Consider the following 23,940-nt stretch of genomic DNA (forward strand, 5'->3'; position numbering starts at 1 on the left):
GAAAATCAATTCAAGACCGACAAACCTTGAAGGAATGTGCACAGGCGTCCAGCGTTTCTCTACTGAAGCGAGTTACATTTCAACAATCAATCATTATATAGAGAGATCTCTCTCTCTCTCTATCTATAGATAGATCATCTTTTTTAGCTGTGAACATGAGCTTCTCTCGGTTCTAATGGCAAACATGAAAAATATTAAATATGGCATCCATTCACACTGAAAAGTACAAACGGTCTCATGTTTCTCATCTTGAAAGAAATTATGAAATCAACGAATAATATATATATATATATATATATATATATATATATAATATTTATGCACATGACAGTTTTTTTTCTTTATTGGTGTTAGATGATTTTTTAAAAAGTCTGTCTTCTCACGGGGTTTTCATTGCAAAACAGAATTTATTCTCTCCTTGTAAAAAGAGGTTGTGTAAAAATATCACACTTTATTTACATTTCGTCGTAGCCCCCAAAATGTACATTTATTTATTTCCGACCGAAATAAACACACTGCATGTAATAAACGTATGACTTCTTTTTTTTAACTCTGGTTTTTATTACAAAGTTGAAAATCAAAAACGTGTTCAAATGATCAAAACTATGAATAATAATTATAAAAGAAACGTGTTTGACACATTGATACATTATTATTATTATTATCAATTCTGTGTTGTCGTTTTATGAACAAAAACTAAATTAAAAAAAACAACAACGACAACAACAAAAACCCCAATGCGTGATCATTTAGAGCAATTCGTCCTGAGATTGTGGCCGGAGGAGACAAAGTCCAAACATCCTGATTTTTCCCAAAATAAGAGGAAAGGTGAACATTAAATATCCTCTCAAAGGGCGCGAAGGCGCACGCCACCCGCTCCGCGCGCGCTCGCTCCGGTAAACGTACAAAAAAAGAATTCTCCTACCTTTCACCGGGGGGCCCCGTTTATTTGTTCGTTTGCGTTTTGTTTGTTCGTTCGTTCGAGTGCGCTTTAACGGCCGCCGGCGGTGAAGTTTTCCAGCGGGTGCAAGGCGGCCGTCGCCGGCACCGCGGCCGGGGAAGTCCTGGAGGGGCTCGGCGAGCCGCCGCCGATGATGCTCTCGATGGAGAAGGGCGAGCGGTGCGCCGGCGAGTCCGATTTGTGCGGCCCGGCGCCCAAGGACGGGTGGAAGCGGCCCCGAGGGCGCTCGGCGGAGGGCGGCAGCGAGGCGGCGGGCAGCAAGGTGCCGCCGTGCCGGGCGCTCTGCTGCTGCTGCTGGAAGGCCAAGAGAGCCGAGTGCGCGTGGTAGGACTGCAGCGGGAGGCCGTAACCCGCGCAGCCGTAGCCCCCGTAGCCGTAGGCGGCGGCGGCGGCGGCGGCGGCCGGCAGGAAGCCGCCGTGCTCCCGCAGCAAGTCGTGCCTCTGCTGCCGCTTGAAGCGCTTCCTCCGCCGCAGGAAGCTGCCGTTGTCGAACATGTCCGCCGACTCCGGGTCCAGCGTCCAGTAGTTGCCTTTGCCCGGGTTGCCCGGCTCGCGCGGGATCTTGACGAAGCAGTCGTTGAGCGACAAGTTGTGCCGGATGGAGTTCTGCCAGGCGGGGAACTTCTCGCGGTAGTAGGGGAAGCGGTTGCTGATGAAGTCGCAGATCTCGCTGAGGGTCAGCCGCTTCTTGGGGCTCTGCAGGATGGCCATGGTGATTAAGGCGATGTACGAGTAAGGCGGCTTCACCGGCGGGTTCTTTCCGGCCGCCGACGCCGCCTTGTAGGCGTCCCGCGCCGGCTCCGCGCCGCCGGCGTCCGGCCGACGAGGATGCGGCGGCTGGCTCGGAGGCGAGCCGCGCCCGCGCCCGCGCCCGCGCTCTGCCTCCTCCTCCCCCCCCACCCCCTCGCCCACCACGTCGATGTCGGTCTCTTCCGAGAGGACCGAGGCGTCCGACATCTCGGAGCTCAGAGTCATGGCTCCCCACTCACGCCCGGCCGCGTCCGCCGGGGCCGGTTGAGGAAGCGCCGCCGTGCCCCCCTCCCTCGACGAGACTCATGCGAGGAGGAGGAGGAGATGCGGGAGGTGTGGAAGAGGACGAAGGTCGCGAGAGGGAGACGAAGGCCACTTTTTCCGGCCGCCGGGTCCATACGCTTCGGCTCGGATTCCCTTTCCGTGCCGTGCCGTACCGGGCCGTGCCGTGAAGCGCCAAAATCCCACAAGAGGGACCGATTGCATCCCGCAGGGGGCGGGCCGGCCGGCGCCAATTATATGGGGCCGTCGCTCACGTGACCTGGCTACGTCACACCGGACGGCCAAGAAACGGCCGGAGGAAGAAAGTGGCCCTTCTCTTCTGGTTGGAATTCGCGTTGTATTCATTCACGGGCATTTAGTGGCTACTTTAAAAAAAAATCAAATGTTCTCTAATAGTTGACTGTATCGTCACCGCTCGCCCCCAAATACTCCCCCTCCAACTAATCATCATAAGAACGTTGTGGTTGCGGATGCCGGGCTAAAAATAAACAACAATACAATTTGGAACATTTCTGTCCGACAGATTTCAACATCCCAAAGGACATCGTTCTTTAATTAACAATACAAACGTGAACACATTCAAACTCAAACTCCCCAAATCCCACCAGGTTAATTCGTGACAAAAATAAAATAAAAGCAACAACACAGAAGGGGATTCTTCATGGAGACTCCTTTTTTCTTTCATTGCTTTACAGATTTCAAGAAATGCCACGAGGGGGAAAAACATTTTTGGACGGAGCAAAACACATTTAAGACTAAGTGCTTAAGATTGCGCGACTGTCCGTGTTTTATATTCTCTGTTGTGTTTATTATTCAACAGCTGCAGCTGTTGTCAATCAGAATGGATTGTATTGTAAACCCTACGAGATTCTTGCCAAATGTCGATTTGGACATTTGAACTGTTCAATTTAGTGCTGAATTGTGGGAACTTTTCATCGGTAAAATACTGACCCCCCCCCCCCAAAAAAAAAAAAAAATCAAAACCAATGACTTTTGTTAACCCAAATATCTAAAATGCCATTCTAGAAGAAACAATCGCAAATACATCAAACCCGTTGGGAACGACGTAGTTTCCACGAATTTAATGGAAAAGAACAAATACAAGCAAAGTACCACAAAAATAAAATTACAAGCAAAAAAGCCGTTTACTTCCCGCACAAAAAGTACAACGGCTGAAACCAAGTGCTGCAAGCAAGTATCAAATATTAATAAAACCTAGCGGTTTAATTAATTTTTAAGAAGGATATGTTAGCGCGTATCCTTCTTAAAAACAAACATGTCTTGCAGCACCTCCACTGTGTTTTGACAGCCTGCGCAGTACAGTACAACAAAGTAATTTCCACGCAATACAAAAATGATGTCGCCCCCCCCCCTAAAAAAACAGAAAAAAGTGAATGAGTGATGTCGAGCGCGCAAGGAAGCAATTGCTCGCCTCGAAGCTGGCGGCCGTTGCCCGAGTCACTCGTTCTCTCCGTTCCCCGCCACGCAGCCGCTTGGAATTGCAGTCAGCTGTTAACTAGCGTCAGTCACGGGTCTCGCACGCACGCCCATCGCGGCGTGGAACAGCAAGAAACAACATTTGTATGAATGACATTTGGATGTCAGCGGCAAGAAACACGCTCGCTGCTCAAACGAAACAAAGATTGCAGTCAGTTTTTTTCTAGCCCCGCGAGTTGGAAGTGAAAAGCGAAAAGCGGCCTGGGTGTTCAAAATAATACAACAAACGATAGTCACGATGGCCCGATAAATAGGCAATTCCTATTTTACAAACACATTTTGCCTTTGATAAAACTCTTTGAGCTCATCGTCGTGAATTGTGGTGAATTTCTCCATTTTTTTTTTGTGTGTGTCAGGGGGGGTGGATTGTTTGGCGTTCTCGTGCAGATCCAACTGAACTTTTAAGCGCTTTCGTCTTTAGTCCGGCGCCCTCTAGAGGCCGCTTTATAGACGACACCTCCACTTTGGAGGCACTCGTTCGTACAACGTTGCTTTTTTTCTTGAGGCGGAGCACATTCAATTCAACTGTGAACGTTGACGTATATTTATATAGGTGCACGCGACGCAGGATTTAAGGACTGCTTCGTTGTATTTGTGTTACATCTCTACCCGGCGGACTGCATATTTTTCCTCCGTCTTGTAAAATGAAAAAAAATGACTCATATTTGGAGTACCTAGTGAATCCTAAAATAAATATCCTGGATACTCACGTTGAACGCGCGCACTCTCGAGAAGCAGTTGTGCCTCAACTGAGTGAAGCTGGACGCAATAACCAAGGAAAAACCTTTTAGATTTCCTAGGTTGAAAAATAACTTGACAAATGCTTATATATTTTTTTAATGTGTTAACAAAGATACATTCCAGAAGCGAATGCCATTTGGAGGAGAAAAAAGTTGAATTTGTAGTCACAGTTTCTTTTCATGGGGGAAAAAACTCTCTGAAAGCAGACGGATGTTCTCCTCTCTTCTTTTGACGCAAGCAAAAATGTACGCAAGTCGCTTTTATGATAAACGTTCCAAATACAGGAGAGCAAGCATGCACTGGGTGGTCGTGCTACTTTTCTCGTTTTTATTTCTCCCTTGCGTGTGTGCGTGTGTGTGTGTGTGTACAGTGTTAGACATTATGAAACGTGTCTACATGAAGCTCTTAAAAATGAACAGCACAATGTAAAATGAAACGAAGTTCAACAAACAATTCAGCCATCGTACTCTAGATAAGAAATACAAGCCGTAAATTGTTATAATTATTATTGTTGTTATTATGACTTATTTTATCAGTTTGTCTTTTTTTTTTGCCTTCAATGCACGCAGTTCCAAAAAAATCCCTGCACAAGGGAGCGCCCTGTCTGAGGGCCATGTGATTTGTGGTGTGTTTCACATGGGTACATGCACACGCGCGCCCTCACACCCCCGTGTGTGCAGACGAGTGGAAAGCACCAACCAACCCCCCCCCCCAAAAAAAAGGTAGGTTATCGCCCTAACTAGCGATTGTCATCGGCTCGTTTTGTCTTCACGGCCTCCACGTGTTTTCCACACAAATGCGACTTGAGCACTTGTGTGTGGGCTACGGCGCAAGTCGTTCTGCTTGAAGCGTGCACATTTTGAGCGTGACGTCTCTGACGCACTGGTGAAAGGACACTTTGATTCTGTCCTCTTTCATTTACAATTGCTTCCGACAACAAAGCGTTTGAGGGAAAAGTGGTCAAGATCGCGCGACTGTCCGTGTTTCTTTCACGTGTTGTTTATTATGATATTTTATGTGAACCGTTTTGTAAAGCGCTTTGTTACAGGCGCAGCTGTTGTGAAAGCGCAACATCAATCGGGATGTATTGTATTATATTGTATTGCAAATTGGCCTCTTGGCAGGACTTCCCGGCTGGTGATCATACGACAAACAAAGTTTCACCGGGGATGCTTTACGTGCACTATTGCACTTATACCAAAGCTCTGTACTTGTGAATAAATACAAGAAAGATTGAAGTCATAGAAAATGTTTCTAAATAACAGTGCAGTTTGATTGGCAAACCTAACGGTGGTCACGTGAAGCTTTTTCTTGAAGTGTACGTGCCCTCTATCAGAAACGAACGCAGCCCAACATACTCATTTATCCACGCCACGGCATCTCGGTGCCAAGGAGCTATCGCAAGGGTCACATCGGACTGCCTCAGAACCTGTGAAAATAAATGGAGGGCAAAAGTGGATTGCGTCACTTCCGCGTGAACGTCACCTCCGCCTTCCTCTTTGGCGTCCATCTTGGACTCCGCATGTGTCTGCTGTTAGCTTACAGGTGAGTGCGGAGCTTTTCGACCCCTTGTCAACCCACCCATCACACCCAACACAACGTCTGCGAATATGTCCGGGTGTGTGGAAGCCCCCTTGTGATGAGGAAGGTCGGACGCAGCAAGTTGGTTGCCGCCCGTTGCCCGTCGCTTGGCGGGGGGCGGCTAAAAACTAGCATGCGAGCTGACGTTAGCCGACGACTTGGCGTTCTCGAAACGCAGCCGCACCTTTAAACATACCTGTCAACTCATACGGTTTAGCCATAGTTCATACGGATTTTGTGGTGAATCTTACGTATATGGCCGTATCGCACAAATCAGACGGATTCTGAACATTTCCGTCCCCGCCCCCCCAACAGGTAGTTCCGTTTGCTTTTGCCCAGAATGGTGATAGTCTACTCGAATGCTTTCATTTCAAAAGTAAATATGAATGGATGCTGTAACTTCGAGCCGATGGGTCAGCATTTGGAGTTGGTGAAAAAAGTAACGCAGGAATACAACTCCGAACACAGTAATGCCACTAAGTAGGATGATGATTAGACATTAACCGGACATTGTATTATGGAGATCTACAAGAAATATCATTGAAAATTTCGTGGGTTTTTTTTCTGCCGTTATTTTGACATATGAAATGCTTTGGTATGTTATAAGGATTTTTTGCTCTTTATAAGGATTTTTTGGGTAGTTCATACAGGTTGGCGCTCCGAAAAGTTGACAGGTATGTTTAAAAAAAAAATCATGATGTCGTTATTTTGACTTTTCTTATTCATCAATGGGGATTGTAAATGAATTGTGTTTTGGTTTCTGCGAGTGCAACGATTTTGCGTCCAAGTTAACCATTAAAAAAAAAAGCTTCGGGCGGAGGTTTACGGTGACGTGCCGCGTTCATAAAGTTGTCATTTGAACTTGTTGCGCAAGGTGATGTTGATGAATTCGGAAATGTGTGACCGGCCTGAATAATCACTTGTCAATTCCTTTGAATGGCGCAGTCCATGTTGCTTGTTGCCATTGTTTGGTTCGTGATTTCGTTTGAGATGCGTCCGACTGAAGAATATCCTCGCACTGCGTATTGCAATTTCATGCGGGACGCCCGCCAAACTATGTTGAGCCATAATCGAACCAAATATTTTCAAGACAAAAAATGTTGTTTTTGAAAGACAGCCACCCGCGAAATGAAAGCCTTTCACCGCGTTGTTCATACGATGTCAAGGTGATTGATCCGGTTGGGTGAAAGCCAGCTCCTGCTGCCGCCCTTTTCTGTTGACGACTCGTTTCATGTTTGTGGTACTTCCCCCCCCCCCCCACAGATGAAAGAAGCAATAATGAATCAAGAGAAATTGGCTAAGCTGCAGGCGCAGGTCCGCATCGGGGGAAAGGTAAGGCACCCCCCCCCCAAAAAAAACATTTCTCTTTGTCGTCATTCGTGTAAAGAGAGTTTGCACCTCGGGTATTTTTAGGGCAGCGCTCGGCGAAAGAAGAAGGTGGTGCACAGGACGGCCACGGCGGACGACAAGAAGCTGCAGTTCTCCCTGAAGAAGCTCGGCGTCAACAACATCTCCGGCATCGAGGAGGTACGAAAGCCGCCCCCGGTGACACCGAAAAAGCCCAAGTGAGCCGGCGCGCACCTTTTGGCTTTTGGCAGGTGAACATGTTCACCAACCAGGGCACGGTGATCCACTTCAACAACCCTAAAGTGCAGGCGTCTCTGGCCGCCAACACTTTCACCGTCACGGGCCACGCCGAGACCAAGCAGCTCACCGAGATGCTGCCCGGCATCCTCAATCAGCTCGGAGCCGACAGCCTCACCAGCCTCAGGAGGCTCGCCGAGGCCCTGCCCAAGCAAGGTCCCGCCGCCGCGCCTCTCCATCTTTCGCGCTGCGTTGAGGGTTCGGGGGGGGGGGGGGGGGGGCATTTGCAAACTTGCACTGTTACATGTCAGGGCCCAAGAACTTTTTGACATTTTTAGAGGCATCCCATTCCCATATGGGGCAGAACAAAAGTCTGCAGACCTATTGTCTTGCAGAGATTTATCAAGACAAAAAAAAAAAGATAAAAGTAGCTGAACACCATTGACTTGTTTAGAGTAAGCCCCCGAATGCGAATGCGTTGAATATTGATTGTTGTTCCTTTCTTTTCCTGGAGCCACAGATGGCAAAGCGCCCATCGCCACCGTCGAAGAAGAAGACGACGACGACGACGACGTGCCAGGTCAGTTGCTTTTTCTCTTTGAGTGACGGAGAACCACAAGGAACCAAAACGGGTCCACAGTTTGTCTCTTCAGCAACGCTGTGGCTATTCCACTCAGGTCCTTTGGGTGGTGCTAATTTACATCAGATACAAGCGAGTGGCTAATGTTATCATCCAGTTCGGACAAAAAAGATGAAATAACTAAAATTCTGACCGGGGGCTGTGTGCCATCACGCGGTCCCTCGGCCTCCCCGGTCAGATCTATTCACGGGTGCTGGAGAGAGGCGGCCATTCATTGGGAAGACGAATGTCAGATTCGGCAGGAGCGCCGGTGGGTTTTTCCTCCAGGAGCAGCTCTACCCCGTCCATAAACTTTATGGACAGAATTTTGAGCCACAGCCGAGGCCTTTGAAGGCGTCCGGCTTGGTGGTCTCAGTATTACAACGTGGCACCGTTGGCTTCTTCAAGCTCTTTAAGTTAGTCTTTAACTCTCACTGGAGCGGTTCGCCGCCAAGCGTGACCGCGACCCCACCTGGGATAAGAGGCAGAGAATGACGACGCCGATGTTGTCTTTGAACTACCAAGTGAAAAAAAAAAAAGATGCCATTCTATTTTCTGGAAGTAGAAGTTTTTTTGTTTTTTTTTTGGTGAAGACAACCCTGTCCCGGACCTCTCCACGTTTGCTGTTATTTTCACAGCATCTGCATGCACTGTGGCGCTCACTGTTATTTTCCGTGTGCTTTCAGATCTGGTGGAGAACTTTGACGAGGCGTCCAAGGACGAAGCAAACTAGAGGACCAAGTGGGAACAAAACGGGGACCTCGAGGCCGGACACGGGGGAGGGCCTCCGAATCTTGGTGCTTGTTAGCTTCCGTGTGTTGCCCCCAACTCTCCACACCAGGTTCAGTCCCACCCAATGATTGTAAAATATTTTTCCTCTGTGTTACTGAATCATGTTCATATGTGGCCTCGTTTAAAAAAAAAAAAAAAAAAGGCAAGCAAGCCATGTCTGCAATTAAGTGTAGCTACTGTCAATCAACAAGCGCAACTTTTGTTTTTAAGTGACTCATGTGGGCTGATAGTGACATATTGTTTTCGACTTCAGTCCGCTTGTCATTGGTATGATCTCGCTTTTGGGGGGGGGGGGTGAGCTAGAGAATAAAAAAGATGGAGTGGAAATTTTGGTTGACATTTTGATCTTTTTAATGAAAATGTCACAAGCACACAACCGTGTCGACATAAACGCGTTTGTTTCCTTGTAAACCGCAGCACACGAAAATGAAAACTAGTTGATTCAACACAACACCACATGCTAGGTTACGTGAAAATGGCCATAGAATTTTTGTTTTATTTCGAGATTGACAATTTGCAAACAAAAAAATCGAATTACCTTGTTACGTTATTTTTTTTGTAATTAAAAGATGATGTACTGTATACTGAGGATGAGAAGTCACATTTTCAGGGCAAAGTTGTCTCACAGACCGAAAACATTCAGCATTTGAATCGATCCGTCACTTACTTTCAGACTGCAAACGTGCACAGTTACTATGACAGAAACCAACTGGGTTTGTTTTTTTCTCCATGAGCTCATTTCAATTGCGTGTATTTCACATGAAAAATTCCATTTCAAGTTGAACTTATTGCAGTGTCATTAAAATGTCAAACTCAAAAATGCAACCCCAATTTCCAAAATGAAACAAAGCACCCCCCCAACCCCCCAAAAAAGTAATAGCAAAACAGACATGTCAAATAAATAACGTGTGGGAACACCCAAAGCAGCACAAGAGTCAACCGGGTCCACGAAAGAATGTTTGGCGACGTCGTCGTCCGACATCACTCTCGTACGGCCATCAGCAGTCGCAGTAGGTGCGCCTCCATCACCTGCTGAACTGCACAAGCACAATTAGCGTTAGCCCCCGCTATTTTCCCATGGGCTGTCGAACCCCGTGTTCCCTTCTTATTCCATCTGGCCACGTTTGGCTCTTTATGATTTTTTTTCTCAAGGTGCAAATAGCGCACATACCATTGCGATGTCCCATGGCCACGGCCATGTCCATGGCGTTGAAACCCGAGTCGGACTCCACGGTGGGATCGGCGCCGCTCTCTGCGAATGGAAATCGCACGCCAAGTTGCGTACGTCGGGGTGAAAGGCGTCAGTTGCACATGTGCTTCATTTGGAATCTCTGGTGGGAGAGGTGAGTGCGTGTTTACCCAGCAGCAGCTCCACGCAGCGTATGTGGTTGCCGTGGACGGCGTAAAGCAGCGGCGCGCCTCCGTTCTGAAATAACATCTTGAGCTACTTCCTCAAATACGATTTGCTAATGCGGTTTACTTTTTGATGTTTAATGAGAAGCATCATATTTTTGGAAGAGAATCTTTTCATCGTGTACAGTAAGCACAATTGGATTCTATTGCAATTTTTCTTCAAATGATCATGTCAATGCAAAACTGCCTTTGAAAGTGCACGCGCGCAACTGACCCAGTCGTACTCGTTGACGTCGACGCCGCAGTCGATGAGCATCTTGACGATGTCCGTGTATCCTTTGCTGCAGGCCAGCGACAGAGCGCTCTCTCGTCCTTTGGCCAACAAGTTGGGATCGGCGCCCTGCGCGTGCACACGTGTCGTTATCGTGACGACGACTATTATTTTGACGGTGCCGTATGGATCCGCCGGGGTGTGTGAGAACGTCCTACATTCTGGAGCAGAAACTCCACCACCGCGATCTGGCCGTGCGCCGCCGCCCACATGAGAGGAGTGAAGCCCTCCTCGTCTTGGGCGTTGATCACCGGCTCTTGAAAGAAGAAAGAAACCATTTCCCCATGGGAAGAACAGCGCCGTCGCTCCAAAGAGGACCCGCAGTTTCACCAGTATCAACTTTGCCTGGATCTTTTATCTTTGCTATCAATCTCACGCTAGAAGGTCTGGGCAATCAACTCGGGGTCGCCCGTGCGACGGATACCCGAACATGATGTTGTTGCGTTTCGTTCGAGGACAGCGTACCAAAGGCCTCTCCAGAGCGACACCTGTACCTTGCTCAATCCTGCTGGCCAGAAAGACCATCTCGCCTTGAGCCGCCAGCTGATGGATGGACAAAGCTGGCAAGACAAAACCCCAGAAGAGGAAGAAGATGAGACGCGACGGCAAAGGCGAGGCTAAGCTGCATCAAGGTGGGGGCGGCGGGCGTACAGTGCACGAGGAGCGGCGTGGACGAGACCTCGTTGCCGCGGTGCTTGTTGGTCAGGGTGGTGGACTGCTTGATGGGCGAGAAGTGCTTGGTAGTGGACGGCGTGTAGACGTGGCGCACCTGGACGCCCGCCGACGGAGACGCCTGGATGTTGCACTCCGCTGAAACCGGGCAGTCGCGAACACAACACCCGGGGATAAGAGCGGCTCATTACTGTAGGCCAAGTGAATGCTGTTATTTCTTAAAAAAACAACCCCCCCCCCTTTCAAAGTTCAACGTTTTGTGAGAAAATATGCAACCTCATTCAACCTAGGTGTGGTTTTAAGGCATTTTATCAAATGTCTTCACACACACCTTGAACTTTAAATATAATGTATAGAGAGAGCGAGAGCAATATGTTTGAAAACTACTTTTTACACACACAAAATATGGAAAACAAATACATAAAAAAATGTCTTCCTGGCATCTATTACAAACGTTTGTTTATGAACAAAATAATTTGGGGCACGTGCCATGTAAACAAAAAAGCACTCGAAAAGAATTTGTCGGTGCGTGTATTTCAAACTCAAAATATGCAGTTAGCATTTAAATATCAAATCTAGTTACACGTTTGGAAAATTATGGGATGTAAACCAGGACATTTGGTATGGATCCTAAAAAATAACCCGCCCAACCCCCCCGACAAAAAAATGAAAATGTAATGTGACGTTGGGGTTATTTGAAAGTGTTTCTCATAAAATGTTGAATGACACGTTTTCGTTTTTTTTTAATAACGACGATCCAACCTTTGAAGATTTATTTGAAAGTGTTTCTCATAATATGTTGAATGACACGTTTTCGTTTGTTTGTTTGTTTGAATAACGACGATCCAACCTTTGAAGAGCACGGAGGCGACCTCGAGGTCGGAGTTGACCTGATCTTGGATGTTCTTGCTGTCCTCCTCGTTGAGCGACTTGACGAATCGGGAGCACACGTTCATGTCGAAGCGGTTGGGCAAGATGAACTTGATGCCCATGGCCACGTTGGGGTTGCCCGCCTCGTCCGCGCCGTTCACTGGCAGCCCCTGCTCAGTCTTGATGGCACTCAGGTGGGGCAAGACGCCGCCGCCCAGGCCCTCCATGTCGTCGGACATGGCGCCGGGGGTCCCCGCGGACGCCGAGCTGGACACGATCTCCATTTGTCGGTCAATGACTCCACGCGGCAGCCTTGTCAACACCGCCGAGGTAAGCGCAGCAGTAGCTATGTCATATCGCCTCTAAACAAACAAATGCTCGCCACGGTTCATGTTCACTGTGTGAAATAATGCCATAAAATGGAGAATAGAACAAATAACGTGAATAACCTTTTAATAAAGCAAATAGGTCGTATTAGTTCGAAGACCAAATAACGCTACAAAAGGCTATATTGCGGCGCCATCTTGTTTGGTCTGTGACGTCACGCATCTTTCTTTTTTCTTCCGGCAAACATGCGGGGTTTCCGGTGCGGGAGATTGGTCACCGGAAGGGTTCTCCGGTTAAACAATTAAACGAAGGTGGATGTGGACTTGCAACAAGTAGAAGTCGTTCGCGATGAAACGCCGCGTCGCGCTGTCGTTGCCGCCTTCGCTGCTGCTGTTGCTGTGTTCGGCCAGCTCGGTGGCCATCGAGCCCATCAGCACCAGCATCGCGGTGGGCATGGCGGCCGCTTTGACGGGCTTTTTAGCCAGCTACCAGAACATCATCTACTATTTCCACGAGTGCTGCCGCCCCGAGTGGATAGCCTTCAACAGAACGGGTGACACCAACACGCCCGTCGAGCTCGTTTGAATCTGTAACGACTGTCTTCATGTGTTTCTGTGTGACACGCGAGTTATTTTTCCAAACATTTTCAACACTGTGAAGCCGCCGGGGTGTTTGTCGCGAGTCGATGACGTACGCGGAAGTGTCACGGTAGCTGGGGCGAGAAAGCTAGCTTCGCTCCAGTTTCGTTTTGGGCGCTATGTTCGTTTACCGAGCGCACCGAGTGTTGAAATTCTGCGTTCGATGATGAAAGCCACGCGCGTTTGTTTGTGGCTGTACGCTTTGTCGACCGCTGCAGTGCTGGCCGGTGCTTTCGACCCCATTACGACCACTGTAGTATTCGGTGTCGGCGCCGCGTTGAGCCGAACCATTTATAACTATTTACGCGAGAGCTGCAATCCCAATTGGATCACCTTTAACGCCACAGGTGAGACACACGCAGTATTATTGATGAACTCTGTGCAATCAGCGGCGTATAACACCAGTGCTGACCTACATTAAAATAGAAAATATATAAACCACGACCACAAATGAAAACCCAACACACATGTACACAGCGGTGGCAAATTACCTACACTCATTTACCACACAAAACACTCAACACGCACCAAAGTTGAAGCAAAAAAACGAAACGAATCCCTGACACAAGAAGCATACAGAGTCGCCTACCGCCCGACCGATAAGGACATTCTTGGCAGCCGGCTGTTAATTCTGGTCATGTGGATAGATTTGCATTGTGTGGGCAGGTCTGGAGGAGGACCTCGGTACCAGGCTGTTCGGGCAGCACTTGGCCTCGCACATCATTGTCAAGGCGGTGAGCGGCTTCATGAACAACGCCAACCCCAAGAAGCCGCTGGTGCTCTCTCTGCACGGCTGGACTGGCACAGGCAAGAACTTTGCCAGCGCGCTCATCTCGGAGAGCATCTACAAGGAGGGCATGGACAGCCAATTTGTGCACGTCTTCACCGCCGAGCTCCACTTTCCACATGCCGGTCAGATGGACACCTACAAGGTATTATTATGACTGCGTGTCTGGTGACTTTCTGAGTTGCAAAATGTGCTTCATGGGAAGAAAGCGGGAATTTACAAAAGGGTTTTACGGCAGCCATTTTTACAACAAATAGAAATCTCCCGAAGTCCATTCCTGCCGGGAAAATGAATGAATATACAAATAAAATGAGTAATTAAAAAAATCAACGTAAACTAAGGGCTACAACTGCCGATTACCGGTAACCATTAATCTTGTCAATTCTTTTGGGGATGAATCTGATTAGAAAGATAAATGACAATGGACTCTGATGTCCAAATAATGAGCAATTTATTTGATCATCCTTTCATCGTTGCCGTAAGATGGCAGCCAGTGAAGTTGCGTACTTGTGGTGGTCGTCGTCGTCGCAGACTCAACTGCAACAGTGGATCAAGGGCAACGTGAGCAGCTGCGCTCGGTCCATGTTCATCTTCGACGAGATGGACAAGATGCACCCGGGCCTGATTGACAGCATCAAGCCCTACTTGGACTACTACGACAAAGTGGACGGCGTCTCCTACCACAAAGCCATCTTCATCTTTCTCAGGTCAGACACGCAAATGCGGCGAAAGGTACAATGAGAGGCCTCGCTTAAGGGCGACGGTGGCTGCCGGGGTGGGCCAAATCACATGGAAAGAAAAAACATGCGATACTGTCGGAATTAAGTTTTACTTTTACAAAATAAATACACATTGAAAAAACATTTTTTCAAAAACATTTTCGTAAAGTGCATAATTGGCTGTCATCCAAAATATCTTTCTTTTAATCTATCTTTTTGGGGGGCGTGGCGGCGGCTGCGGTAAAACATTTGTTTGGCTCCACAGCAACGCCGGCGGCGAGAGCATCGCGCAGACGACATTGGATTTCTGGAAAGCGGGCAGAAGTCGCGAGGACATCGAGCTGAAGGACGTGGAGACATCGCTCGCGCTGTCGGTCTTCAACAACAAGAGAAGTGAGTTGGCAAACACGGAATCGTCCCGACACGGTTTGCTCACGCCAGAGCGAGCTAGGCCGACTTGTCAATGGTTTTCTGGTTCTCTTGCCATACCATTAGTCCTTTGAGTTGTGCATTTGGGCCCCAAGCGTTTGGCCAAGGGGAGCTTTTAAGTCAAGTTCGTCGTCACGTTGTCCGTGCTCAACTATTTTCCAAGACCGCGCTCCCATGCTCTCATTTTCGAGTACATCGGACACCTCTTATTTTGAAAACATTTATTGTATCTCACTTGAGAAAGGTTTAAAAAAAAAAAAAAGAAATCCTATTACGATGAGTGGACTTTTGGGGGGTATATACCCCCGCCCCCAGAAATTCTATTTTTTTTTAGGTGAAGAGTTCATTCCGGGTTTTCTGCCCACCCCTTCCAACTTTCTGAACAATCTTATTTCCCCCCCTCCACCCCCGTTTTGACAGGCGGCCTGTGGCACACGAGCCTGATTGACAAGAACCTGGTGGACTTCTTTGTGCCCTTCCTGCCGCTGGAGTACGAGCACGTGGTTCAGTGCGCCATGGCTGCCATGTCTGCTCAGGGCCTGGAGCCCGACGCCGCCGTGGCCGACAAGGTGGCGGACGATCTGGTCTACTTCCCCAAAGCTGAGCGCGTCTTCTCCGCCAAGGGTTGCAAGACCATCGACAGCAAGTTGCAATACTACGTATAGCGGCGCGACGGACGCCGCCATCCGATCATCGCCGGGCGCGCGCTCTGACAAGCGGGGAAAAACTGAAAAAACACTCTGAACTTCAAAAAAAAAAAAGTGATTCCCTTTGATTTGAAAGGGAATCATGAAGGTTTTTGTCAGACTGCGATTTTTCTTTTTTTTTAAACGTGCCCGTAATTCATAATTAATTTTTAACCCCCCCCCCCCCCCCCCCGCACTCCAAAAGGGTTCGTCTATTTAACAGACGGGGGAAAAAAAGTCAACACACCAAGAAAATGTGGATATGTCCCTGCTGTTGTCAAAAAAACGTACCTGTCATCATACAATTTGGAGTAAATACATACGAAATGAAAAATGAGATGGTTCAGGCACAACTTTGGCGATGTATTCGTCTCGCGCGCTGCGCGCGGGATGAGACGAGCCGCTTTTTCTTTTGAAATGACCTCATGACCGTCGCTCTTCCTCTTTGCAATTTTATTGCTTTCAAAAGATGACACGGCGGCCTCCCCGGCGTGCGCCGTTAGCTGTGAAAAGTCCTCCCGGCCAAGTCTTGAGGAGGCCTAAAGAGTCTCAAACCAGCAGCACTGCGTTAATGCAGCCGTCGTTCTCGGGGTTGTTGGTCACCTGTGCGTATTTACCTGCAAGGGGGCAAAACATTTTCACTTCAAAACCATCATCGTGACATGACCTTGGCGAGACTATTCGAGTTAAATTGCTGAAACGGGTTAGCAATTTGGGAGGGGAGAAGACAAAGCAACACCTCTGCGACTTTGCTTTCGGAGCACTCCTAAATGGCAGACTTCCTGTGCACGTTTTTTTTTTTAATGGCTTCTTGCGAGCATTCAACGATCAAGCAGTAAGAAGAAAATCTGTGAGTGTACTCATGCAAGCTATGCCTCTCAAATGTCAGGGGGGGGGGGGGGTCGGTCTGACTTCCTGCGTGTTTGATACCCTGTCCCAGGCCTTACCCCAGATGACTTTGCCTCCCTGCGTTACCAGTCCCAGCTCGCTGACGTTGACTTCCACCACGGTGCCCTTGGTAATGACGCCCAGCGAGGTGTAGAGCGGGGACGACGGGTTCTTCTTCACGCCCAGGATGGGAAGGCAGAAGGTGGCCTTGAGCTCGGGATGCGTCACGTGGGCCTTCTTGAAGCGCAGACCCTGCACAAGCGACGCAGTCGGGCTCGGCTCACGACATCAGGTGAGGAAATCTCGGCCCGGCGCATGTCCGAGTGCCGTCGGAAGACGGCGCTCGGACATCCGTTTGGGCCGCGCCGCATGCAACGCGCCCGCTTGGCAGGCGCTTCGACTCATTGGGCGACCCGGGACTCACCATGGGCCTGATGAAGCGCTCGTATTTGGGGGGTTTGCGCGTGAAGCCGTCGCCCACGAAGCAAACTTTGGTGACCAGTCTCTTCCAGGCCTTCTTCTGCCGCTTGCCCGTTCTGACCACTTTCAAAACCTCCGTCTCGCCCTGGGCTCGCACCTTGGGCAGCGGCACCTCCCACTTGCCCTGAAAGACGAGATCGGGGGTCAAATCCGAAAAAACGGCGGGGAGGGGTAAGGCGACGCGACCGGGACTCACCGCCTTCTCTTTGCGCTTTTGCTTGATCATGTTGGAGAGCACTTTGGCGCGGGTTTGCCCCTCGCGGTCCAGCAGGTAGGCGGGCACGGCGCCCTTGGGGGTCTTCTCGTCGTCCTTCTGCTTGGTCTTCCTCTGCTCGTGCATTTTGATGCTACGCAGCAATCGGGCATGTGTTACCGACGCACATGCGCAAGACACCGACGACCCAGCAAAAGAAACCCCCCAAAAAATTCATCTGAGCACGCTTCTTTGACCTTTGACCCAGTGGTGCGCGAGGGCAGCTCGGAAGTCGGGAATACAAGAAGCGCACTGCCCAAAACGAGGCAAATGCGGAAAGCCCAGCGGGCGGGAGTACTCACGTCTTCTTCATCTGGATCTTCTCGGCGTGCCGCTGCTTGTGGTACAGTTTGGCCTTGAGGCCGATGGTCTTGCGGGCCTTGCGCGAGCGACTGTGCGCCTCGCGGCTCTCCCTCTTGCGCTTGCGCTCGTGGTGGTCCAGGCGGTAGCCATGCCGCTTGCGGTGCAGCTCGATGTGCTCGTTCTGGGGCTGGAAAAGAAATTGAACTAAGCTTTTCGGCATTTCAAGAAACGGTACTCCCAAGGTGAAAATGATCAAATGGCTGACCGGGAGAAAGTTGTAAAAAATGTACAATTTTAAAAGCGGAAGATTCTCATTAAAAGGGAAAAAAAATCAAATTTATGAGAATGGCATTGAGATTTTTGGATTAAAAAAATTGTGATACATTTTGAAGAAAAAGTTATGTTTTTCAGAGGAGGAAAAATACACACCGAAATAATAGTTGCATATTTAAAAAAAAAAAAAAAAAGCAAGGACTCGGGAGAAAATAGATTTTTTACACACAATTTTGACAAGGATGTGTGACGTCCAGAATAGAATTTTTTTCTACAAAGAAAAAGAACGTAGAATAACCTGTTTTTTTAGGAGAATAAACGCAAGTGTTTAAGGAAAAATAGCCTGCTTGAGGTTTAATAATAGACGGTTTATTTCGATTAGAATTTGTATGTTTGCAGGAAAACGTGAGTCTTTTTAAAAACCCTGTTTGTCTGCCACTTGATCACAGAGTCGAGGCAGTTATTTGACACGCACAACGCTTAATCGGGCAAAACGTGATTAGGCCTCTCGATCACTGAAGGGCGGAAAAAACACTCCGTTTTCACAAGTGTACACAACTCAAGCTCGCACATGGAGGCAAGCTAGTCGAAGCATCGGCTGCCGTTACTCGTGGTCAATATCCAAATACGGCGCTTAACGCATTTATATGCTCACCATGTCGCGTTGCGAGTGTTACGTTGTTCACAATAAGTTGTTGCCGGTGTAAAAAAAAAACCCGCAGTGGCTCTAAAGTTGACAAACGGGTGTTTGGATCTCAAGACTCGGATTGTTTAGATGTCGACGGCTCCGAGCCGAGTTTTTAGAGGAAGTACGTCACGATGTTTCTCCGGTAATGTTCGGCTGTCAAATGAGCGCCGCTATCGTTCCGAGTAAAATATCCATTAAGATGCACTCATTCAACAAAGATGCGTTACTCGTTGTAGCACGATACATACATTTAAATGAAATGAAAATGCCAAACAAGTACGTTTTTCAAAGTCATTCAAACTTAACGGTAAAATACGCCCCCTCAAGGTTCCGAGGGGGACGTATTTCGGAAGAGTACCCAATAGAAATGTGACTTGGGACATTCTGGAACGGCGCTTCCGGTGTCATTATTTGCTATTCTCGTCCAGAATACGTGGTTCAAATATAGAACTGTCCGCGTATATTCATCCATATATATTTCAACTGAAAAGTCATCCGGGCACAGATGTAAATAGTCTTCCTTGTGAGGAATGACCTGGGGGGGGTTAAAGGGATATTAGCAAGCGGGCGTCATTGGACATTGAAAGGATGATTTGGGTAAGGTCGGAACGGCGCTGTCGCTTTGAATCGCGCCCGCTCGTGTTACGAGACGTTCACTGTCCTTTGCAGGGCAACTCTTTCTTGCGACTGCGGTGCTGCAGATGGAGACCGGGCAGGTTTCCAAAGAGGACGTCCAGCTTTCTTCCTGGTGGTAAGTCGTTTATTTGACAGATGCTAGCCGTTGTCGTCACTCCAAAAACAAGCGGAAGCCTTGGCGTGGTTTGATACGGATGCACGCCTAACCCCATCCAATGGCCACGCCGTTGCAGAAGATGTGAAATCGCCGCGGTCTGTGATCAGCCCGGATGTGTCCAAGTAAGTACCGTACTGCAGTACTGTAGTTGCGCTCGAGTTGGCTCTCATACGCCGGTCGCTTGATTTTTACACAGGCGATAACCCGAAGAAATGCGTCTTTTCCCGAGAAAGACGAAGCAGTTTGACTTTCTTTGCGTTGCGTCCCAGTCCTTTTTTCATGGCTTTATTTGAAACCTGTACGACCCCCGCCCCCTCGCCTCCCACCCAAAGTAAAACGAGCGAGCACAAGGTCCAAGTACTTTCACGTTGTATTTGTCGGACACGGTATTGACAGAATTGAGGAGTCGTTAACTTTTGATTTGCTTCCCGGCTCGGTTTTCTACTCGTATGACGACCGCGAACCCGCAGGCTTCCGATGCGGGCCGAGTCTTTTGACTTTCTTCCCGTCGTGCCGTTGTGTTTCTTTTCCGCCCGGACCACCTCCCGACCGCGCCTCAGGATCCGCAACATCGGCATCATGGCCCACATCGACGCGGGCAAGACCACCACCACGGAGAGGATGCTTTACTACTCGGGCTACACCAGAGCGCTGGGAGGCCAGTTTGTAGGATGGGAGAGGGAGAAGAAAGACGACGCGTGACAGATGGCATCACGTTGCCGTTTTTCCAGATGTGGACGACGGAGACACGGTGACGGACTTCATGGCTCAAGAGCGCGAGCGCGGCATCACCGTCCAGTCGGCGGCGGTGACCTTTGACTGGAAAGGTCACCGGATCAACCTGATCGACACGCCGGGTAGGCATCCGCTTCGGCAACGAGGGCCTTTTCTTCCTGCCGCTCATCCCGACTCACTTAATGCGTGTGAGAGAAAAAAACGAGCCTTGGAAAACATTTCCACCACGGAAAAAGCGGCATGTCAAAAGCAGCTAATACGAGAGTGTAGTCTTCCGATCGCCACGATGACGATGATGAATCCATTTTTTGGGGTCCTGATTTCAACAAGCGCCCCGCCATTTGAGAGCGAGCGACGAAAGCCCCGCTTTGCGCGTGTGTGAACGTGCGCGCGCCACCGCAGGTCACGTGGACTTCACGCTGGAGGTGGAGCGGGCTCTTCGGGTGCTGGACGGGGCCGTCGCCGTGTTCGATGCGGCCGCGGGGGTGGAGGTTTGCTCATTTCCGCCCGGAAAGTTGTTGTTTTGGAGAAAAGCGAAGGCGACGTGTTGAACGTGGATCCGTCAGGCTCAGACGGTGACGGTGTGGAGGCAGGCGGAGAAGCACCGCGTGCCGTGCGTGGGCTTCCTCAACAAGATGGACAAGCCCGCGGCCAGGTGAGGGCAGAGTCCGCCGCCAACGGCCTTCTTCCGGTCATCGAGTCAAACGTTTGCCCTCCGCGTTTCTCTTTCAGTCTCACTTTGTGTTTGGAAAGCATCAGGCAGAAGTTGAAAGCCAATCCCGTCCTACTCCAGGTCACTTTTCGGGCAAAACCTTCAAGATTGACACGGCGAGCGACTAACGGCTCGCCGTCCCGCTTCGTAGCTTCCCGTCGGCGCGGGCCGCAACTTCTCCGGCGCGGTCGACCTGCTGACCAATCGGAGGCTGACGTGGAAGCCGACGGACGACGGGCGCGTCTACGACGTCTCGCCCCTGAGCGAGTCCCGGGAGGAGGAGGCGGAGCTCCTGCGGGAAGTCCGCCGGGCCCGAAGCGCGCTGATTGAGCAGGTGCGGCGGCGCGCTTGTTAAAGGAAAAAGGAAGGGAGTCGGGCCGAGTTGCGAAGAACTGTGGCTGCGGGGGGCACCCGGGTTGTTGTTCCCGAGCGTAACGTGGACGTTGCCCGGTCGCCGGCAGGTCGCCGATCTGGATGACGACTTTGCCGAACTGCTGCTGACCGACTTCGGCCACGACTTTGACGCCGTTCCTTCCGTCCGGGTGAGTCGACTCGATCCGAGTTGCCGGCTGAGCCGGGACGCGAGCGCCTGACCGTCACGTCCCCGTTTTGGCCACCGCGACGCGCTCCGTCCGTCCGCGACGAGCCTCGTCCGCGCTCCGCTCCAAATGGCCGTTCGAAGCAAAACGCGAGAATGTTTTTTTTTAAATTGCTGGCGTCGCGTGTCCCTTCACCGTCAAGACTTTTTCGACCACGTGTGACTTTGGGGGCAGAATTTTCCAAACGTGCTGCTTTATAAGGTACTTACTTTCCTCTCCCGTTTAGCTCCAAGAGGCAGTGCGGCGGGTCACTCTGACCCGGAAAGGCGTTCCGGTGCTCTGCGGAAGCTCTTTGCGCAACAAAGGCGTTCAGCCGCTCCTGGACGCCGTCGCCGCCTACCTGCCGTCCCCCAATGACGGGCCCCGCGACCTGGCGTGAGCGAAGCGCGCTTGCTCCTGCGCTCGAGCGGAATCCACCGCGGCAAACCCCATTTGAGCGAGTTGCAATTTGTCCCGACTCGCGCTTGTGCGGGGCCCCAAACAGGCACCGGCACGAGGACGAGCTGTGCGCTCTGGCCTTCAAGGTCCTGCACGACAAGCGGCGCGGCTCTCTGGTCTTCCTTCGGATCTATTCGGGAACGCTGCGAGCGCAGGCGGCGGTGCGCAACGTCAACAGGAACAGCACGTAGGTGTCGGCCAGCGCCGTCGCCGACATACTCGCCCCTTGGGCTCAAGTCAAAGTACGGATCGCTATTCAGCGAGAGGCTGAGCAGGCTCCTGGTGCCTTTTGCCGACCAACACGTGGAAGTCTCGTCCATGACGGCGGGAAACATCGCGCTGGCCGTCGGGCTCAAGCAGGTGAGCTCGGCCGCCGCCTCCTCTCGCTCACGCGCCCCCCCCCCCCCCCTCCTCGGACACGGCGACTTCTCGCTCTCCAAGACGGTGACCGGCGACACCATCGTCTCCTCCGAAGCGTCGGCGGCCCGCCGAGCCCGGACGGACGCGGTCCTGTCCGGGGTAGAGGTCCCCGACCCCGTCTTCTTCTGCACCATCGAGCCGCCCACCTTGGCCAAGCAGGCCGGTCAGTTGGAATGTGACGCCACGAGCTGCTATTCGCGGCAATGGCATTTTTTTGGGAGTGTCTGTTGTTTCTATCCAGATCTTGAGAGCGCGCTGAACAACCTCCAGAGAGAAGACCCCAGTCTCAAAGTCCGGACGGACCCGGACTCCGGACAGGTACGAGCGACTCGGCCGCGGCTCCGCCGCTCAAGCGGCCGCGTTTTTCACGTTCGGCCCCGTTGCGCGGTCGGCGCTCCCGAGTGTGAAGATGGGGTCGCGACCCCTTCGGACGGGGGCCGACCGCTCAACCTGGCGTCGTGCCGTCTTCAGATCGTTCTGTGCGGGATGGGAGAGCTGCACATCGAGATCATCCACGATCGGATACGAAGGGAGTACGGCATCGAGACTCAACTGGGCCCTTTGCGGGTGGCGTACCGGGAGACTGTCCTCCGCCGGGCCTCCGCCGCAGGTACGCTTCGAGTCTGGCAGCGATCCGATTCGGGCCGGACGGTTTCGCCGCCGGGCTGCCACGGCCTCTGTTTGGACCGTGACAAGACACGCTGGAGCGCACGGTGGGCGAGAAGAGACACGCGGTGACGGTGGAGCTGGTCGTCCGACCCGGCGAGGACCGCGCCGCCGGCTCCTGTCAAGTGGCGCTGGCGGAGGAAGCCGCCGCGACCTTGTCCGAAGATATGAGGGAGGCGGTGGAGAACGCGGTGCGCGGCTCCTACCTCCAGGGTGAGCCGGCGCTCGGCTTCGACGCGAAGCGCCCTAGCCGTAACGGCCTTCGCTTCGATTTGATGCGTCGATGCGGTCTCGGCCCCTGCAGGCCCGCTGCTGGGCTCGCCTCTGCGGCGCGTGTCCACCCTGATCCGACGCGTCCGGATGGAAGCGGGAACGTCTCCGGCCATGGTTTCCGCCTGCGTGTCCCGCTGCATGCTGAAGGTCGCGAGGTTTTTCTCGACGGCCTCGTTTTGCCAACGCGACTCCTCATGTCGGTGGCCGTCCCGCGCAGGCTCTGCGGCTGGCCGGGGGGCAGGTCCTGGAGCCCGTCATGTCCATGGAGGTGAGGGTGGAGGAGGAACACCTGGGCGCCGTCTTAGGCGACCTGGCCCAGAGGCGAGGCGCGGTTCGGGACATCCAGAGTCGCCACCGGGACAAGGTGCTGCTGGCCAGCGTCCCCTTGGCGGAAACCCGGGTGGGTCCCGACAACTCTTTCCGGTCTACCTACTCGGAGCTCCTTTGTATTGTTTTTTTTGGGGCGCAAGTTATTGGTCGATGTATTTTCTCTAACGGCAAAGGGCTATTCCACCGCCCTGCGGACGCTGACCTCGGGGAAGGCCACCTTCTCCTTGGAGCTGGACACCTACCGGGCCATGAGCACGCAGGAGCAGAACGCATTAGTGAAGCGAACGGCCGGCTTGCTGTGATCAGCTGCCCATTTGGACCGCTGACGTGACTCGAAGAACTTTCCACCACTCTGGACTTGAAGTGGCGGCCAATCCGGAGCCTGGATTCAAGCCACCTGAGGAACACTTAACCCCACCGTGCTGTCCTTGATATTAAAAAAATAAAAATAAAAAAAAGCAAAGTGGATT

General features: G+C 51.0%; 6 protein-coding genes across 14 annotated transcripts; 3 read left to right on the top strand and 3 right to left on the bottom strand.

Moving 5' to 3' along the window:
* Positions 1–327: 327 nt before the first annotated feature.
* foxd1 (forkhead box D1) lies at positions 328–2,187 on the bottom strand. The gene has a single exon (XM_086134962.1). It carries the CDS (start codon positions 1,934–1,936, stop codon positions 992–994), a length of 945 nt encoding a protein of 314 aa, XP_085991088.1. The 5' UTR covers positions 1,937–2,187; the 3' UTR covers positions 328–991.
* A 3,431-nt stretch (positions 2,188–5,618) lies between these two features.
* Positions 5,619–9,389, top strand: btf3 (basic transcription factor 3). Its single transcript, XM_086134964.1, has 6 exons — positions 5,619–5,776; positions 7,076–7,144; positions 7,226–7,339; positions 7,411–7,612; positions 7,917–7,976; positions 8,702–9,389. Exons 2-6 carry the CDS (start codon positions 7,076–7,078, stop codon positions 8,746–8,748), a joined length of 492 nt encoding a protein of 163 aa, XP_085991090.1. The 5' UTR covers positions 5,619–5,776; the 3' UTR covers positions 8,749–9,389.
* Positions 9,390–9,648: 259 nt separating this feature from the next.
* ankra2 (ankyrin repeat, family A (RFXANK-like), 2) lies at positions 9,649–12,565 on the bottom strand. Of its 2 annotated transcripts, XM_086134961.1 has the most exons (8): positions 12,014–12,561; positions 11,143–11,301; positions 10,986–11,051; positions 10,650–10,747; positions 10,435–10,560; positions 10,167–10,233; positions 9,979–10,059; positions 9,649–9,844 (listed from the first exon to the last, which is right to left on the bottom strand). In XM_086134961.1, exons 1-8 carry the CDS (start codon positions 12,315–12,317, stop codon positions 9,789–9,791), a joined length of 957 nt encoding a protein of 318 aa, XP_085991087.1. In that variant the 5' UTR covers positions 12,318–12,561; the 3' UTR covers positions 9,649–9,788. The 2 variants fall into 2 exon arrangements, 1 of the variants encoding a protein (XP_085991087.1); XR_015103496.1 differs by lacking the exon at positions 10,167–10,233 and having other exon boundaries at positions 9,768–9,844; positions 9,979–10,138; positions 12,014–12,565.
* On the top strand, positions 12,566–15,956 carry tor1 (torsin family 1). 3 transcript variants are annotated; one of them, XM_086134958.1, is made up of 5 exons: positions 12,566–12,913; positions 13,665–13,930; positions 14,269–14,492; positions 14,770–14,897; positions 15,354–15,956. In XM_086134958.1, the coding sequence occupies exons 1-5, from the start codon at positions 12,709–12,711 to the stop codon at positions 15,596–15,598; spliced, it is 1,068 nt and encodes a 355-aa protein (XP_085991084.1). In that variant the 5' UTR covers positions 12,566–12,708; the 3' UTR covers positions 15,599–15,956. The 3 variants fall into 3 exon arrangements, with proteins under 3 accessions (XP_085991084.1, XP_085991086.1, XP_085991085.1); XM_086134960.1 differs by having other exon boundaries at positions 14,317–14,492; XM_086134959.1 differs by lacking the exon at positions 12,566–12,913 and adding an exon at positions 12,938–13,345.
* A 101-nt stretch (positions 15,957–16,057) lies between these two features.
* Positions 16,058–18,640, bottom strand: nsa2 (NSA2 ribosome biogenesis homolog (S. cerevisiae)). Its single transcript, XM_086134963.1, has 6 exons — positions 18,472–18,640; positions 17,543–17,730; positions 17,184–17,334; positions 16,932–17,111; positions 16,567–16,759; positions 16,058–16,236 (listed from the first exon to the last, which is right to left on the bottom strand). The coding sequence occupies exons 1-6, from the start codon at positions 18,472–18,474 to the stop codon at positions 16,169–16,171; spliced, it is 783 nt and encodes a 260-aa protein (XP_085991089.1). The 5' UTR covers positions 18,475–18,640; the 3' UTR covers positions 16,058–16,168.
* A 216-nt stretch (positions 18,641–18,856) lies between these two features.
* Positions 18,857–23,938, top strand: gfm2 (GTP dependent ribosome recycling factor mitochondrial 2). Of its 6 annotated transcripts, XM_086134953.1 has the most exons (20): positions 18,857–19,101; positions 19,174–19,255; positions 19,374–19,419; positions 19,858–19,955; positions 20,029–20,154; positions 20,435–20,523; positions 20,599–20,687; positions 20,765–20,825; positions 20,896–21,078; positions 21,206–21,286; positions 21,570–21,718; positions 21,828–21,968; positions 22,042–22,141; positions 22,223–22,364; positions 22,443–22,519; positions 22,673–22,811; positions 22,898–23,080; positions 23,172–23,287; positions 23,358–23,540; positions 23,644–23,938. In XM_086134953.1, exons 1-20 carry the CDS (start codon positions 19,093–19,095, stop codon positions 23,770–23,772), a joined length of 2,223 nt encoding a protein of 740 aa, XP_085991079.1. In that variant the 5' UTR covers positions 18,857–19,092; the 3' UTR covers positions 23,773–23,938. The 6 variants fall into 6 exon arrangements, with proteins under 6 accessions (XP_085991079.1, XP_085991077.1, XP_085991078.1 ...); XM_086134951.1 differs by having other exon boundaries at positions 22,042–22,364; XM_086134952.1 differs by having other exon boundaries at positions 22,223–22,519.
* The last annotated feature ends 2 nt before the right edge of the window (positions 23,939–23,940 follow it).

This window comes from Hippocampus guttulatus, chromosome 17 (genome assembly GCF_054856545.1).
Source record: "Hippocampus guttulatus isolate MCC_2025c chromosome 17, RoL_Hgut_1.0, whole genome shotgun sequence".
Classification (NCBI taxonomy): Eukaryota; Metazoa; Chordata; class Actinopteri; order Syngnathiformes; family Syngnathidae; genus Hippocampus; species Hippocampus guttulatus.

What these genes read in the sequence shown, in the direction of transcription:
- ankra2 (XM_086134961.1), bottom strand. Translation starts at nt 12,317, where the DNA reads ATGGAGATCGTGTCCAGCTCGGCGTCCGCGGGGACCCCCGGCGCCATG. An exon ending in TGGAGTTTCTGCTCCAGAAT is followed by an intron (nt 10,561 to 10,649) that starts GTAGGACGTTCT and finishes GTGCACGCGCAG; the next exon opens with GGCGCCGATCCCAACTTGTT. An exon ending in ACGTCAACGAGTACGACTGG is followed by an intron (nt 10,234 to 10,434) that starts GTCAGTTGCGCG and finishes ATGTTATTTCAG; the next exon opens with AACGGAGGCGCGCCGCTGCT.
- btf3 (XM_086134964.1), top strand. Translation starts at nt 7,076, where the DNA reads ATGAAAGAAGCAATAATGAATCAAGAGAAATTGGCTAAGCTGCAGGCG. An exon ending in AGGTCCGCATCGGGGGAAAG is followed by an intron (nt 7,145 to 7,225) that starts GTAAGGCACCCC and finishes GGGTATTTTTAG; the next exon opens with GGCAGCGCTCGGCGAAAGAA. An exon ending in CGACGACGACGACGTGCCAG is followed by an intron (nt 7,977 to 8,701) that starts GTCAGTTGCTTT and finishes GTGTGCTTTCAG; the next exon opens with ATCTGGTGGAGAACTTTGAC.
- foxd1 (XM_086134962.1), bottom strand. Translation starts at nt 1,936, where the DNA reads ATGACTCTGAGCTCCGAGATGTCGGACGCCTCGGTCCTCTCGGAAGAG.
- tor1 (XM_086134958.1), top strand. Translation starts at nt 12,709, where the DNA reads ATGAAACGCCGCGTCGCGCTGTCGTTGCCGCCTTCGCTGCTGCTGTTG. An exon ending in GATAGCCTTCAACAGAACGG is followed by an intron (nt 12,914 to 13,664) that starts GTGACACCAACA and finishes TTGTGTGGGCAG; the next exon opens with GTCTGGAGGAGGACCTCGGT. An exon ending in GTCAGATGGACACCTACAAG is followed by an intron (nt 13,931 to 14,268) that starts GTATTATTATGA and finishes CGTTGCCGTAAG; the next exon opens with ATGGCAGCCAGTGAAGTTGC.
- gfm2 (XM_086134949.1), top strand. An exon ending in CAACCTGATCGACACGCCGG is followed by an intron (nt 20,155 to 20,434) that starts GTAGGCATCCGC and finishes GCGCCACCGCAG; the next exon opens with GTCACGTGGACTTCACGCTG. An exon ending in GACGGGCCCCGCGACCTGGC is followed by an intron (nt 21,719 to 21,827) that starts GTGAGCGAAGCG and finishes GGCCCCAAACAG; the next exon opens with GCACCGGCACGAGGACGAGC.
- nsa2 (XM_086134963.1), bottom strand. An exon ending in AAGATCCAGATGAAGAAGAC is followed by an intron (nt 17,335 to 17,542) that starts GTGAGTACTCCC and finishes ATTGCTGCGTAG; the next exon opens with CATCAAAATGCACGAGCAGA. An exon ending in GGGAGGCAAAGTCATCTGGG is followed by an intron (nt 16,237 to 16,566) that starts GTAAGGCCTGGG and finishes GCCCCCTTGCAG; the next exon opens with GTAAATACGCACAGGTGACC.